Source organism: Colias croceus, chromosome 21, assembly GCF_905220415.1.
Source record: "Colias croceus chromosome 21, ilColCroc2.1".
NCBI classification, from domain to species: domain Eukaryota; kingdom Metazoa; phylum Arthropoda; class Insecta; order Lepidoptera; family Pieridae; genus Colias; species Colias croceus.
In genome coordinates this window covers 575,054-591,275 of record NC_059557.1, presented here as the reverse complement: position 1 = coordinate 591,275, position 16,222 = coordinate 575,054, and the positions used below count along the sequence as shown (strand labels likewise).

The window sequence follows — 16,222 nt, the reverse complement described above, 5'->3', positions numbered from 1 at the left end:
ATTTAAACTGATGAGTATATCAATACCTGAATTTCCAAAACTGTGGATCAGCTCGGGTTAAGTTTTTGTGAGCAGTATTTGAATTTCCACGTAAATTGCCCAACCAAACATCGTAGCCAGCATCGGCAAGTAAATATCCTGAAATTGAAGACAGATTGATGTTTGTATAATGTAAACATTGTAAACAATTCTTGAAACTAAATATGACCAGTAACCATAAAAAAGTGTTGCCCAGTCACACACGTTATAATACTCATAATTTTATTTGAATTCCATACGTTTTACTAGTCAATCGCTGCATTGGATATCGGTTTAGAAAAACTTCTTACATGACAACTCATAAAATTTAAAAGGCCTAAAACGACTTGGAATTTGAAAATATCCATTCATAGGATACTTTTTATTTCCTTAAAAAAGCCTCTCACCTAAACTTCTCTCCGGGCCCATGATAAGGAAGTTACTGCTGCAGCCCATGAGACCGTGCATCAGGAGAACTGCTTTCTTCCCCTTCGCGCTGCCAGTCTTTCTGGCCGTGCGTCTACCAGCTGGGATCCTGAATATTTGTAGGATATAACCATCGGTGGTGGTTACTCTGTACTTCTCTAATGGATATCCTGCTGATGATATTAGTTGTGGCTGAAATGAGATAGGAGAGTTGACGATATATAAGAATAATTTCTAGTAATATTAAATACGAGTCGCTCGTACCAGCACCCGGGATAGTCAAATACAAAAGCTTTCGGGAATAATATTTCATTATCGGTAGAATAGTTTTTAAGTTAATTCATATAAAAAATAATCATTCCTCTTTATAATACTGGTTTGTTAAAAGAAGCTAATTAAAAGACAAAAAACTGGATATATCCTTGCGGTAATTAAAAATAAATTATTGTCGATGAATTATCCAATGATTGATGGAGGATGAACTAAACTATTAAAGTTTTAAGCAGGAAATTGAAAATTTTTAAAGTACCATTGTTTTGAATTTTATGGGTTTCTACCTTGGTTTCTACAATGTACGTGTGACTTAGCGTTTTTCTTTATGGCACTTTGGCTTGACAAAAATGGAAATATTGTAGAGTCACTAATTCTTTTGTATTTAACGTGCATTATTAAGTTTATTTACAATTGTCTGCCATCAAAACTTATAATTTATTTATTTATTTATTATTATTAATTATTTGTATTTCTTCAAAGAAGTTTTATATTGTCATAAAATTATGACGTTTTAAAACTTAAGGATTGCCTTGGATAATTCATTTGTCCTTCCTTTTTTTCTGAAATGTACTCCAATTTATTTTCAAGTGCTTTGGATGAGACTATTTTTTTATCTATAACAGTATTAAGCTTCCGTAAAATAACGGTCTCATATCTGAAGGCATTTTTACAATTAAGTCCGTGATGCAGATTTACCTGCACGATATCGTGTTTTTCGACTCAATTAACCTCAGATAGCATTTTATGTGTGTCTTCCACGATCTGAATGTATAATGTAGATGTATTAACAATTTATAATTACATATCTGTAAACTGGGAACTTACGCTCAATTATTTCATTTAACTATAACTTTTTTTCGGAGAGTTTACTTTACATCTACCTAGTGAGAAAATTGTGTTGTGTACGATTTTAATGGCAATTATAATATTTTTGTTCTTTTGAAGCAAATGAATTAATTTAAGCGGTGTGTCGGTCGTGTTTGACGTGACATATTTAGTTGATAATAATATGCAAAGATCAAATCATGATCGTAAAACTGCCATAAATTAATTCTTAAAGATTTGCATCAGCAGCATCTATGACGTGTAAATTGGCACAATTATTCAATTATCTGTTGTGCAAACAAACTGACAGTATACCATCTTCGTTTCATTTAAATACTGATATCACTTAATGTCCGATGGTGACATGGGAACTTTCTGACAAAGGAATAAGGATAATGGCAGCCTTGACAATGTAATAAAGGTCTAATGAGATGAGGATGGTGCAATGTCTAATCAACTAGGTATCTTGAACTTGACATTAGATAATGATACCGTCGTCTGATTTCTATAGCTAGCTAGTTCAAGTTCAAGTATCTATTTTGGTATTTATGTGTCAAATTTAGATACAGATTTGGTTAAAAAATTGTTTTGAATCGACAGTATTGATGTGGTAATTGATGTTCTATCCAACCATTTTTAATAAACCAACAAAGTATTCCGTATTTTTCTGGATACAAAATAAAATAATCTACTATAGATTACCATATCTATACTAATAATATAAAGCTGAAGAGTTCGTTTGTTTGGTTGAATCTCAGGAACTAAGCATCCTATTTGAAAAATTATTCCTGTGTTAAATAGAACGTTTATCGATGAAGGCTATATTAATTACGCTAAGACTAATAAGAGCGGAGTAATGCGGCAATAACCGCGGGCCATAGCTAGTCATTTAAATTCTCGATACCTTAACAGTTAATTTAACCAATATTGCGCGACAAGTGTATTATATCATATGCAAAAATTCCTTCCTCAATGTTCTCATTCCAAACACGCAAGCGAACGAACAAAGATATTGTAGGCAGTACATTCAGAACACGTATCTGAATTTCACATCGAATTTTTATAACGTTTTTATTATATTTTACAACTGTTAACGTCATTGCTACTACTTAAAAATTACAGTGCAGTTAACAAACGGGTTGATATCGTAATTTGTCCGTTGAAGAAATGCGTATTCTGTAGATAATGGTCTATTAGGTAGAAAACGTTTGTGTTGTTCAATAATTAAGTAAGCATCATGTATCATCTTAAGATTAATATTACATATTTTGTTGAGTTATAAATTATAAAATTAAATAAATAAATATAGAGCGCTACCAATATTTTTTTTTTGGTAATATTTATATTGGTTGGCAAAATTGCGAATTTGACCTAAAGTATTTACTATTTATAGTAGCCATTAATAAATTTATTATAGATTTACCGATGAGAAGAAATTCGTATGTATATCAAAATTTAAAGAAAACCTTGATGCATGCATCATAAAGTCCCTATTAGATTGATCGTTATAGCTTCAAGCAGTACACTTCCTTAGTTTTGACGTGACAACGTCTTATAATTCGATAGCGCCGGCTGCACGCCCGAAAAAACATGTCTCATGCGGCGTTACCAAGGGCGTTACCTCGCTCTGAGGCGTTCCATGTAAGGCTTGAAGTGCAAGCGAGAGCACGGAACGAGCGACAAAGAAGCACAATCGTTGTCACGTTCAACTATCGTCAGTAAACCGACTTTACAGACAACCAATTTTTTTAAATTATTTTATTATTACAGAATAATAGAGCTAATTTTATAAAACAATTTCCCAATGGAAAAACAACGATGTTTATGAATGATTTTTTGACTAAGAATTTAACCTACACACAAAATAATAGTATTGTTTCAGAAAATAACGCGCGAACTGATAGGCAGATTTTGTTGAACTTTTTTTTGGTAGTAGTTCTCGATACGCATGTGAAGAAATATCATCAATGTTAACCTATTCAACTTTAAATTTCAAATATAGGAGGTAGTTTGTTATAAGTGTTAAATATTTGTACAAGGTACGATGGGATTGTCATCGTCTTTTTGGACGAAAATCCCTAAATAAACAAAGCTAAAAAAAACATAATTTACGTAGTAACTACTTAGTAATCTGTGATTATGCATACAAGATTATTCTCTCGTTCGGACCTCGATCTTAAAAAGAACATGCGTCTAGAACAAACTTCTAGAAACTGAATTATATACTTTGTAATCAAATTCATTTTCCGTATAGATACCATAATATATAAGCTCTAATGTTTACTTCCGTCTATAATAATTATACACCTTCCTAACACCATAAACAGTTATTTTAATATTATATAAATCGATTGAGTTAATAAAATAACTCTGTCTCGGATATTTAGGAAATGTATGCAAATCGTATTCGAAATTAGCAATAGGCCATATTTATTTATTTTTTTATTTTATTAAAAAAAAAATCACAACTGTTCCGTATTGTTTGAGCTTTATATAATTTATGTAGTTAAATTTTTGTGTCTCTATGGATTATTCAAAATAGGAAAAAAATCGGTGCATTCAGTTTTTCCCGAACAGACAGACGCGACGGAGGACGTTGTATGTGTGCTTCGCCCGCGTGTTCAAAGAAAAACCCGCTTAGTTTCCGTTCCTGAGGGATTTCCGGGATAAAAAATAGCCTATGTCTTATTCTAGGTCTTCGACTACCTACATACCAAATTTCATTATAATCGGTTCAGTAGCATTTGCGTTAACGAGTAACCCATCTATCTTTTCCATCTTTCTATCTATCTAACCAATCAATCTAAAGGGCTGATAGACGTACGAACTTTAAAGTCGCGGTTTTAAAGTTCGCGTACTTACTCGGCTCGCGGCCGCGGCGGTGACAGACGTGCGAGCCAAGGCGGGCTTCGAGTAAAAGGGCTGATAGACGTACGAACTTTAAAGTCGCGGTTTTAAAGTTCGCGTACTTACTCGGCTCGACGTCGGTGACACACGTAGAGCTTGGTCAGTAGCTTCTCGCGTGTCACCGATATCGAATGTCTCTATGTCATCAACAGAGGGAATTTTATGTTATTCAGGAATTAAATATGGACATTTTTAATTTAATAACCAGCACTTATTTTTAAGTAAATAGCATTCTAACAAAATAAATGTTAAAAAATTGAAGGATATTTTCGTTTTTACTATTATATTTTGAGGGTACTTTACAAAAAAAGAGCGTGTGCGCCGAGCCCACGCGTCAGGAGTGAAACTGCCTTGGTGTGATTCAAAGATACCTTCGCCAATATTCAATTATATTATAGTCATTCATATTAATTATATTAAATTATTTTCATAAAACTAAAAGAAGAAGACGAAATCAGAAAAAGTGGGTGAAAAACTGGCTTAAAAAAGAGAGCGTTTATCCCACGTAACTTTGGTGAAGGAGCTACGATTTAGAAGGAAGACTTGCGTAATAATTTAAGGATGGCTGAGCCATTATATGATGAACTTTTGCACTTAGTAACACCTATTATAGCTAGACAGGCTAGACTCGCGGCTCGCGGCGGTGACAGACGTGCGAGCGAAGGCGGGCTACGAGTAAAATTTCAAACATGTTGGATCATCAACGAACTTACTCGACGGTTTTTAAGTACGCGTACTTGGGGTGACACACGAGCGAAAAAGGTCGTCGAGCCACAAGTTCGCGTACTTACTCGTACGTCTATCAGCCCTTTAAAATTTCAAACATGTTGGATCGTCAACGAACTTACTCGACGGTTTTTAAGTACGCGTACTTGGGGTGACACACGAGCGAAAAAGGTCGCCGAGCCACAAGTTCGCGTACTTACTCGTACGTCTGTCACCCCTTTAACTCTTCACAAACTTTCGCATCCGATATTCACATGCGAAAGTTTGTGAGGATGTGTGTGTGTGTTTGTTACTCCCTCATGCAAATACTACTGAACCGATTACAATGAAATTTAGCACACATATAGATGGTAACTTGGATTAACACACAGGATAGGTTTTATTCCGGAAATCCTACGGGAACGGTAACAATGCGGGTTTTCCTTTGAAAACGCGGGCGAAGCGGCGGGCGGAAATCTAGTTTATAATATTAGTAGGTTAGTAGGATTTTACGTACTTTTCAACACGCATAATCTAGGATCGAGAGTAGGTATGGCAAGTTATTTTTTTTATATTCCTTATTCCTTATTAGCTTAATTAGTGTCAGTTAAAAAAAATAATGTAATTTTATCAGCCCTTCATGGAACTGGCACTTAATCATAGAGATAACTAAGTAGATATTAATTACTTTGTGCGAAACATTTTATTATTACCTACTGGTTTATTTAATTACCTTGCTATTATTAAAAATATTTTATCACGCGTATAATAGAAACTGGTTATAATAAAATATCCCATATTAGACATTTTTGTATGATAATCTTGAAAGAATGTTTTGTGTCTAGATTTATTATTATTAGATATTATTTTGGTTTACATAAAATATCCGTTGATAACGATGTTTGACCAGAATTCTTATTTTGTTCAAAACATTATTTTAGGGACATAAAAAATAGTGAATCTTTCTTATTTGAAAATTTTCCGTATGAATAAATTTTTGAATTTTTGAAACAACAACGAGTATTTATGTTAATTTTTTGTTATAGTAAATTGCATAAATATATATTTGTATTTTGATGTGAAACTTCTTTAGGGGCGTTGAGAGTATAATTTCAAGGTCGCGTGATGGAAATGCCGTCACGTCGTCACGTCATGGAGTAAGGCGACGATTTTGGTCTTCTTCTTGACAAAGAAGTTTCACTTCTGACACGTGTGTTTATTAATGAAGAAAGAATTATGATAAATTTCTTAATTTTTTATAACTTATGATTATGTAGGTCAGTCTAAGTTAGAGATAACATTTCTTTAGAATATTAGTTTAAAATTACTTACAAAACTTGTAATTAAGTAAATATTACATTTATTCTTATCTAATGTATAATCAGTCTCCCTTTTAGGCGTTAAAAAAATTTAAGCACAGATAGACGGGGAAAAAGTATTATGATAGAATTTAATATTACTCGTGCGTATCATCACTGTGATCATCACTATACATACCTATTACCTAGTAGGTAGAAGGTACCTATAAAGCAAAGTCGCTATTTCCGTCCCTATGTCCCTTTGTGTGCTTAAATCTTTAAAACTACGCAACGGATTCTGATGCGGGTTTTTTTATGATAGAGTGATTCAAGAGGAAGGTTTTAGTATATAATTTATTAGGTTTTATACAAAGCGGGCGAAGCCGCGGGCGGTAAGCAAGTCTTGGATATTTTAGAATTAATCGCCTGACTACACTTTGTCTCTTCATAGTTTTTTACAAGACCAATCAGGTATGTATAATAGGTTAGGGTAATACAAAGTAGGATAATCAGAGTGATATCATTAAAACAAGAGTTGATCTCACGACTCGAGATTTTTATTTTTTCATTTAGTTTTGCTGATTTTATAAAAAGCCATGTGTTTCGAGTTAATAATAACCTAGTGTTTTATGGAATTTTTGAGACCAAATTTATAATTAGGTGACATAGGTACCATAAAAATATTTTGTTAAATGGCTGGCGAATTTCTAATAAGTACCTACTTCAGATATTTAAATGTTAAATCCATACTTATAATATTATAAATGCGAAAGTAACTCTGTCTGTTTGTCTGTTACTCAATCACGCCTTAACTACTGAACCAATTTGCATGAAATTTGGTATAGAGATATTTTTATACCCGAGAAAGGGCATAGGCTACTTTTTACCCCGGGACAAAATATAGGTTTTATCCCGGAAATCCCACGGGAACGGGAACTATGCGGGTTCTTCTTTGACTGCACGGGCGAAGCCGCGGGTGAAAAGCTAGCATTATAAGTTTGTGATATTTTTTGATGTTATAATATAATACTTGCTGTTTTCGAAAATATGGAAAACCGAAGGAACTAAAAACGGTTATTTATTTAGTTAAATGCACATAATTTTGAGAAACTTACCACTGTAACATAAGCTTCTTTAGGAAGTTGCGCGCTACATAATGCACTGAACAAAATCACAAATAGCACAGCAAACATTTTCACATACATTTTTAACAAATAATGTATTCGTAGTAAATTTAACTCTTTATATTTTTAATAAATAAAGTTTTCAGTTCAAAAAGTAAATTATTTTTTTTATTTTTATTTAACTTAAAAGTCATCCTATGCAGAGCAAAGTTTTCGTACCGCGGTGACGTTTCATACTATTGTTTATTTACTAACGCCCTCATATATATTGCTGTATACATTAATTGTATTTCCGCGTCTGTGCGTTCGCGCGTCACTACGGAACGGGCGCGTCCAATGCGATTTTTGATTATTATTCGATCTAGATAGCTATTAGCTTAATGGGTGAGGAATTGCCAACATTTATGAATCAGAATGTCGGTTTCTGGATGTGAAAATTATTAAACCTATTTTATCAATAAAGTATGAGTATAAAATCGAAATAATATCTAACAATTTAAAGGACTTGATCCTTGATTTAATTCATAATTTTAAAAGTATTAAGGTGAGTCGGGGTAAGACCGGACGGATTTTAGACGTATTGAAATAATCTAGCAAAAGCCCGATTTTCTCAGCACTAGTTCAAGATTTACTACTTAAAACTGATGTAAATGACAATTCATTTAGCATTGCTTTGCTCTACAATAAGTTTATTCTTAAAAACTCAACAGTTTCTGATTTTAAGGCGTTTAAAAACAACACTTACTTTTTTTATGACTATGGTAAAAAAGTACTCTTCAGGGTAAGTTCGGACATGCTTTTAAATGCACTTCTATTGAATATAGCATAAGGTCGATAAAAAAATATATCCGATCTTTTACGCTCTAAAATGATTTTATGACGATTTTTTTTTTGAAATCCACTTTACAGGCGCGCGGCTCGTGGGAGCCACGCCCAGAACCTGAAGGTCTATGCAAAACAAAATGAAGTCGTACAGAATTTTGCCCCCGTAAATAAATATGCTCATATTCGCCGAATTTTTGATGTTTACGTTCTTACTGTATGAATAAACCCAAGAATTCTAAACTAACTTTAACTTTTTCTTTTGCATTTTTTAAATTATTTTATCTGAATTATGTACCTAACAATTTTAATATCAAAACGTGTAGGTACCTTTTTTCTGAGATAATTACATATTAGGGAAATTTGTTTCCATCAATTAAAGCAATATGAAGTCACAAAGTCGTAGGTACCTACATTGTAAAAAAATTGATCAAACCTTATCCAAACAAAAAAGGAACAACGATTCACAAATTGTATGAAAAGAGAAATAAAATAAACTAAAAAACGTTTAGAAAGAATGACCAATTTTTTGACAAAATTAAAGTCAGCCAAGGCCGTGCTATTTGCTGATGTTTTCTGTATTTATTTAGAAAGTATGTCGCTTTTATAAACCATATATTCCTTTCGAATTGCAAAACGAAAAAAAAAGTATTTATAGTAATGCGAAATCTATACTAATATTATAAAGCTGCAGAGTTTGTTTGTTTGTTGGAACGCGCTAATCTCAGGAAGTACTAATCCAATTTTAAAAATTCTTTCGATGTTAGATAGCATATTTATCGAGGATGGCTATAGGCTATAATATATCATCACGCTAAGACTAACAGGAGTGGAGCCACGCGGGTAAAACCGCGGAGCACAGCTAGTACCTATATTAGATATCCGGGTCATAAAGGGGTCATAGTATTAATTATTTAAGTAGGAAATACACATATATATATTTTAAATATTTTCCATTAAAGACCCTGACAAATATTGGCGTTATTTATAAATAAGAAACTACCAAAATAACTACGACCCTCAGTAGTAAGGACGGAAGGAGGATTTTTCCACTACATCAATAAACAGAAATAATATAAAGCTGATAATTAGCTGATATATTATTTTAAGGCTATTTTTGGTATCGATTATTTTATTAATAATCGATACTAAAAATAGCCTTAAAATAATATAAATCTAAAGTATATTGTATATTTTGATGAATGAACTTAAATAAGTTTGCGTAAACAAAAAATACTATTGTTAAAATGAAATATGTACGCTTAAATATATTTTTGTCTATATTTTAAATCCAATGACGTCATTTCCATAAAACAGTGGATGAATCGATTTTTACTATAGAAATAGTCATAATTGATTTTTTGATGTTATACTTCTTTTGGCGCGATGGAGAAAAATGATGAGAGTGAATTTTTACGATGCGCGCGCACACCGACACCTAAATTTAACAGCATGAAGAGATGGTATGAAAATTGATAACTATGTTCAAGTTGTATATTCTAGTATTTTTTTTCCATTTTTCCATTTTAAGGAAACACAAACACAAAATTAAAATGAATTCGTATTACGTATTTATTAAATAGTTTTAATCAAATGGCATCTATGTAAAGAATGCCTCTTCTTGAACTGGTTTTTGCTTAAAGGTTTTTGCATAATAAATTAAAAATACATAATATAAAAATAAAATTTAGATATATTTGACTGTTACTTTTATAAAGGATGATTCGTAAAAGTGTTGATAATTATTAAAAAAACAAAATACCCGACTGCACACTAAAAAAAGAGTAAAAATCCTATATTAATTACTCCCGTGATTGAAATGAATCTAATGATACCGCATACATATTTTTTTAAAGGGAAATTTAGAAAAAATATTATTATGTCTTTATCCCGTGGGACTTTTAGGATAAAATGTATCCTATGACACTCCCGTAATCAAGACAAATCTAACGATACCTCATACATCAAAATCCATCAAGCCGTTTAGGCTACAGGTGGTCACAAAGGAAAAGACATACATACATACTTACATACACTCGAAAAACATTACCCTCCTTCTTTGGCAGTCGGGTAAAAATTGGAATTTATCTATTTTTGGCTAAAAATGTTTTCGCCTATTTATGCTATGATACCTTCTTCGAAAATTCATAAAGATTACTAATCATGCACATTATTGGTTGAAGAAGATGTAGGTAGTACAGTGTAGATAAGAAAATTGAGATATCCATTAGCTTATTGTGAATTATTTAATGTTTTAATAATGATGTCTTTTAGTCATGAATATTTATTTTAGATAGGTATAATAAACATATTCAAAATAATATAATTTATGAATTCAGCTAAATCATATTATTGTTTACTAGCTTCCGCCCGCGACTCCGTCCGCGCGGATGTCGGTCTTTGCGTGGATGGGTTATTTCTCCATTTTGAGTAACTCGGACAATGACATCTTATAAATATCTATTGGACCCAAATACGGCTAGGTCTATAATAATACGCAACGTGTGTTCGCGGTACCTACTACAGAACAACGTCTATGGATAACTGAAAAATTGAGATTAATTTTTTTTCTACGTATTTTTCCAGGATAAAAAGTATCCTATTTTACGCCCAGGATAATAAGGTATAATTATACCAAGTTTCATCGAAATCGAACCGGTAGTTTTCACGTGATGTCTTCACATACAGACAGACAGACAGACAGACAGACAGACAGACAGACAAAAATTTTTTTAATCACATATTTGGGTTTGGTATCGATCCAGTAACACCCCCTGCTAGTTATTTTTTCAATATTTTCAATGTACAGAATTGACCCTTCTACAGATTTATTATAATATGTATAGATTACCCTTTTAATCGGAGAGATTATCTGTATAAGATTGTATCATAATTAAAAAAGACAAACCCATATAGTTCCTGTTCCCGTGGGATTTCCTTTACCTATCCATGTCTCTTCTCAGGGCTCAAGCTATCTCTGTACCAAATTTCGTCCAAATCAAAGCTGAGGCGTTGAAACAGACGCACAGAGTTACTTTCGAATTTATAATATTAGTTAGGATTCGAGTTATCAAGCCCACATTGCAGGCACCACCAAAAGACCCCACGATGTCCCCTGGCGGGCCACCAGAGGACGAGAGGACGGAACTGCTCGGCTCGCTGACCACGGAACAACAGCAGCGGACCAGCGCGAGGGTCATCAAGAAGCTGCGGTTGGAGTTGCCGGCTGATAAGCGAGGTATTTTTTGAGATATTTTAGTAACTACTTGGCCAGTTTCCATCCAGTTTCTGTAGGGAGTTCTAAAGATGTTAATTTTTTTATGGATCTTCAATTCGATGGTTTCTTCGGGCCAGTTTTTGCGTGGCCCAGTAGTATGTAGTGTTTGAAATGTCGGATAAACAATAGATAAAATGCATTTAAAAGCTAGAAAATATGGGTAATACCTATGTTAAATACGACCTAATTTTTTATTTCGTTTTCTTTTCTCTGATTAAAAAAAAAAGGTAGTAAAAGGTTATTATTATGACCATAGATAGAATAGATAGTAAAAGTCGAAATATTTCGTCTTGATTTTGCTATTAAATTCAATTGTTCACAGAAATAATAGAATGCGAAACGCCAAACAAAATAGACGACAAGGATCCCCTGAAATTTCCAACGGTGAGGCAGCGAATGCCCAAAGCTCTCTGGTCTGCTGATGAGAAGAGTCTTTTCTTCGAAGCTCTCAACGAATATGGGAAGGACTTTGATGCGATCACTGCGTATATTTGTGGCAAGATGAAGAAGAAGGGCATGCCTGATGGCATCCTGAAAACGAAGACCCAAGTCAGCCATTTCTACTATAGGACATGGCATAAGCTGTCGAAGCATGTGCAGTTTGATGAAAGTAAGCGTTTTGGATTGTAATTGGGTGTTTCGATTGGGAATTTTAAGGAATATAATAGAGTTATGGAGTCTTTTTTCGGTTTTACGGAGAAATAATTTTCTAAGCTCATTTTGCAGCAAAATATGACCATTTTATGTTCAGTTTGTTTCTTAAAAAATATTTATGATTGCATAGAAATACTAATAAATCTGAACTATTAATAAAACCGTTTAATTCTTAATGATTATGGCTTTGTTACATGTTGATTTAGAAAAGCTCGTGGTTTATCCATAATTTAATGTATGAGTCAATATCGAGTACATATTTTTTTTAATGTATGAGTCAATATCGAGTACATATTTATTATAATTTGTTCTGCGGTACACAACAGTGAAATAGAGTTAAAATATTCAAAGATATTAATCGTTTTTACGACTTATTCAACGCATTAATAAGTGCAATTAAATACTTTGTTTCAGGTTTATTACAAATTTATGTTTGATGTATTTTAGAATAATTGCCCTATAGTAGCATTTACGACAAAGATGGCGAATAATTTTCAATCATTTTATTAAAATCTCTGGTTTTTAATAACAGATGATCTATAATTTGTAAAATTATATATTTGAGAAGTGACTGTTCGTGTCAAAAGTTCACGCGTGTAACTTTTAATAAAATACCTAATAACTGGCATACTATGAAACAATGTTGAATTTATCTGGATGAATAGATCTAACGTTTTAAATACAGCTAATTAAGATAGTCGATAAAGAATCGCCATTTAACAAGCTTTTTGACGAAATATTATGAAAATGAGGGTAGTTGGTTGAATTGTAATGTAGTTACAGTTTCTCGAGCGATAGCGAGCTCTTTACTATAGTTTATTATATTAACAATTTGTGCATTCTTTATTTTAAAACGCATTTTCAAACATTAGGTTACTAAAATACTTTCTTCTTTCTTATTCCCTGCCCTTTCACGCAGACGTGAAAAAGGTTGCGCAGGAGCTATACGCCCTCATCAACTATGGCGAGTTACGTCGTAAACTCGCGTCCGTGAGCGAGAAGACGTGCGCACGTCTCGGTGAGATGGTGCGCGGCGGCAGCATGGCAGTGCGCGCACGCGGCCGCACCATGCGCGTGCGCACTCCCATGTGCCGCGCGCTGCGCCGGCTCAATCAGATCACGGGTGAGTACTCAAACTCAAATTTTATTCTTTCAATTTGACTTATTTTGCAGTATCTACTTTTGGTATTATGTAAAAAAAAACTGGCGTAGTTACGCATATTATGACGATTCCAACTTTTAGGCTGGTTATATCTCAAGAACGGTAGCTCTTAGAAAAATAGTATTGGTACCTTTTTTGTAGAGAATTTTGAGATCTACAATTTTGGTCAGAAGTAATTTTTTGATAAAACTTACCGTTTACGAGAAAATAGCGAAAATCCTCATATTTTTGACCTTTGAACTTGAATAATTTTTTTTATTTTTTTTTTTGCTAGAACTGGAATGATGGGGAACTCTCAAATTTTCTTTTTTATTATGTTTTAAACAATTTGTCTCACTATCAGCTTGATGGTAATTTATGTAACTTCAAATGTCTATATTGACCGGGTTACTGCGTCGCTATTATGGTCATCGTGTCTGTGAAAACATGACTTCTTAGTGTCGACGCAAACGCGCCACTGGTGGCCAGCGGCAGCCACTTGAAATATTTTTTTGTACAGTTTGTCGCGGACACTTCTATATCGAGTGGTCGCCACCATTGCATGCGTCTATACAAAATATATGAAAAAATGTGTCAAGTGGCTGTTGCTGGCCAGCAGTGGCTCGTTTTCGCCGAGCCTTAATCTCGAACTTAAGCACACGTTCATAATATGTTCGGTGTTTTGTCATATAAGTATAAGAATTAATGAAATAGAAAACAAAATCTTCGAACGTTTTAACATTTGTTGTTATTGAAAAATAAAATTACCTATAAAAAAAAAACCTGTTTTTAAATAAATGACTAATTCAAAACAAAATAATAGCCATTAGGGCTTTTTGTCATGGATTGAGCAATATAGAACAATTTTACGCAACAACAAATACGGAATTTGATCTATGCATTAAAAAATGAAATTGACATCACCATTGTATGAAAATATATGTAATTGTGACAATGCAATGGTTAATGGACCGCTTGTCTTTAATAGACTTAATTGCTGGTGTAATGATATAATTTAATATAATTATTACGTTATAGAATTGCTCTTTAGTTAATAGTTATAATATGGTCTATATTTTATGCACAAAATGTATTTGGTATACCCAGAAGCGTAGCGTGCCTTGGCCCCGTATAAAAATTTGTTTGGGGGCCCTAGGAAGGGTAAAGATTTCTCACAAAAGCGCACGTTGGGGGCCCCCTTGGGACGGGGGCCCTGTATAATTGATACGGCAGATACGACGGTATTACCCTCTCTAATCTCTATTGCTCTTTCATTAATAAATGCGTCGATTTAGATATTTTAATAATCGAAGCACAATTAAAAAAAGCACAAAAAAACAATAAAAATAAGGCATTGTTCAGTTTGGACCCATAATAATTATACCCTCAATTAGAACAAAAAAAAATCGATTGTAAGTCAATCTCAGCATCACTTTGCAATTATTCAAATAATATAATTTTGACAACAATTCTAATAATTTTGCTATTTACGATTTCACATCACGCAACGCAATCACTACCATAGATTAGATAGAAAATAGTTGATTGTATCTTTTTATTCTATACAAAGCATATTATAAATATATTATTTTGTAATTATGTACATACTATGAAACACTTAAATTACCAGTGGACATCGAATTTAATTTGCCTAATAATATTATGGTTTAAAGCATATTTATTTATTTATTTTTATTTTATTTATTTACTTGAAGCACCAACAGCTTATACAAACAAGATATAAGTAGCAGTTAGGATAAATACATAAGTCAATTATATCCGCATACTACTTGCATTTTTCTAAACATTGTAAATTTATAAAATCTTCTATCTGTATAAATAGACTAGCTGCTCCCCGCGGTTTCACCTCCGTGGCTCCTGTTGGTCGTAGCGTGATGATATATAGCCTATAACCTTCCTCAATAAATGAGCTTTCTAAAACCGAAATAATTTTTTAAATCGGACCAGTAGTTCCCGAGATTAGCGCGTTCAAACAAACAAACAAACTCGTCAGCTTTATAATATTAAGTATAGATTGCATGACGACAATTAAATTGTAGCTTATCAACTTTTTATACGTTTTAATTATAGTAATTAATTGTGACTAGATTTTCCCAATTAACGATGCATTTTGTTTATTGTTTGTGGACATCGTCATTGTTGCATATCTGTCAAACGCGTTTTAAGTACATTTTCTGAAACAAATGAGATTTTTGCTTCGCCAAACCTTATTTCATCAGCCATCTTTATAATGGGCAGCGTTGGCCGAGTAGAGGCAATCCCGATAGTGTAGAATGTAGATAGCCCAAATGCATAAAATCGGCCGTCAATGTGGATGTTCATAATCGCTGTAATGTTGGCCAACATCGACGATCATATGCTGGGCCAACATCTCTGCCCATTGTGTAGAGGGCCCATTAAACAAAGGACATTTTTGAGTCGCCTAACCTTCACACAATGTATAGTTGCACTCCAGATTTGTGCAATTTGGCCAGAAAATCTTTGTATGTCTTGTTTGTAACTTATGTTTTCGTACATACGACGAATAAGAAAAACATATCTAGAACTTGTGAAACAAGTCATTATATTATAATAAAAAATAGACTGTTATTAATGTAGTGCTAAAAATATAAAATGCCTAATTTAAATAATCAATTTTACATAAATCTATTTATCAAGGTCAATGTGGTATTTTGGTAAATCTTTAGTCCAGTCAGTGGTATAAAAATAAAACCGGACAAATGCGAGTTAA

At 33.1% G+C, this 16,222-nt stretch overlaps 1 protein-coding gene across 2 annotated transcripts in view; it reads left to right on the top strand.

Moving 5' to 3' along the window:
* LOC123701436 (protein cramped) overlaps window positions 1-16,222 on the top strand; it is a 36,110-nt gene that overhangs the window by 4,766 nt on the left and 15,122 nt on the right. For both annotated transcript variants that reach the window (XM_045648917.1, XM_045648916.1), the window contains exons 4-6: window positions 11,486-11,636; window positions 11,998-12,285; window positions 13,249-13,452. In XM_045648917.1, the coding sequence (XP_045504873.1) occupies window positions 11,486-11,636; window positions 11,998-12,285; window positions 13,249-13,452 (643 nt within the window). The remainder of the gene's footprint in view (window positions 1-11,485; window positions 11,637-11,997; window positions 12,286-13,248; window positions 13,453-16,222) is intronic.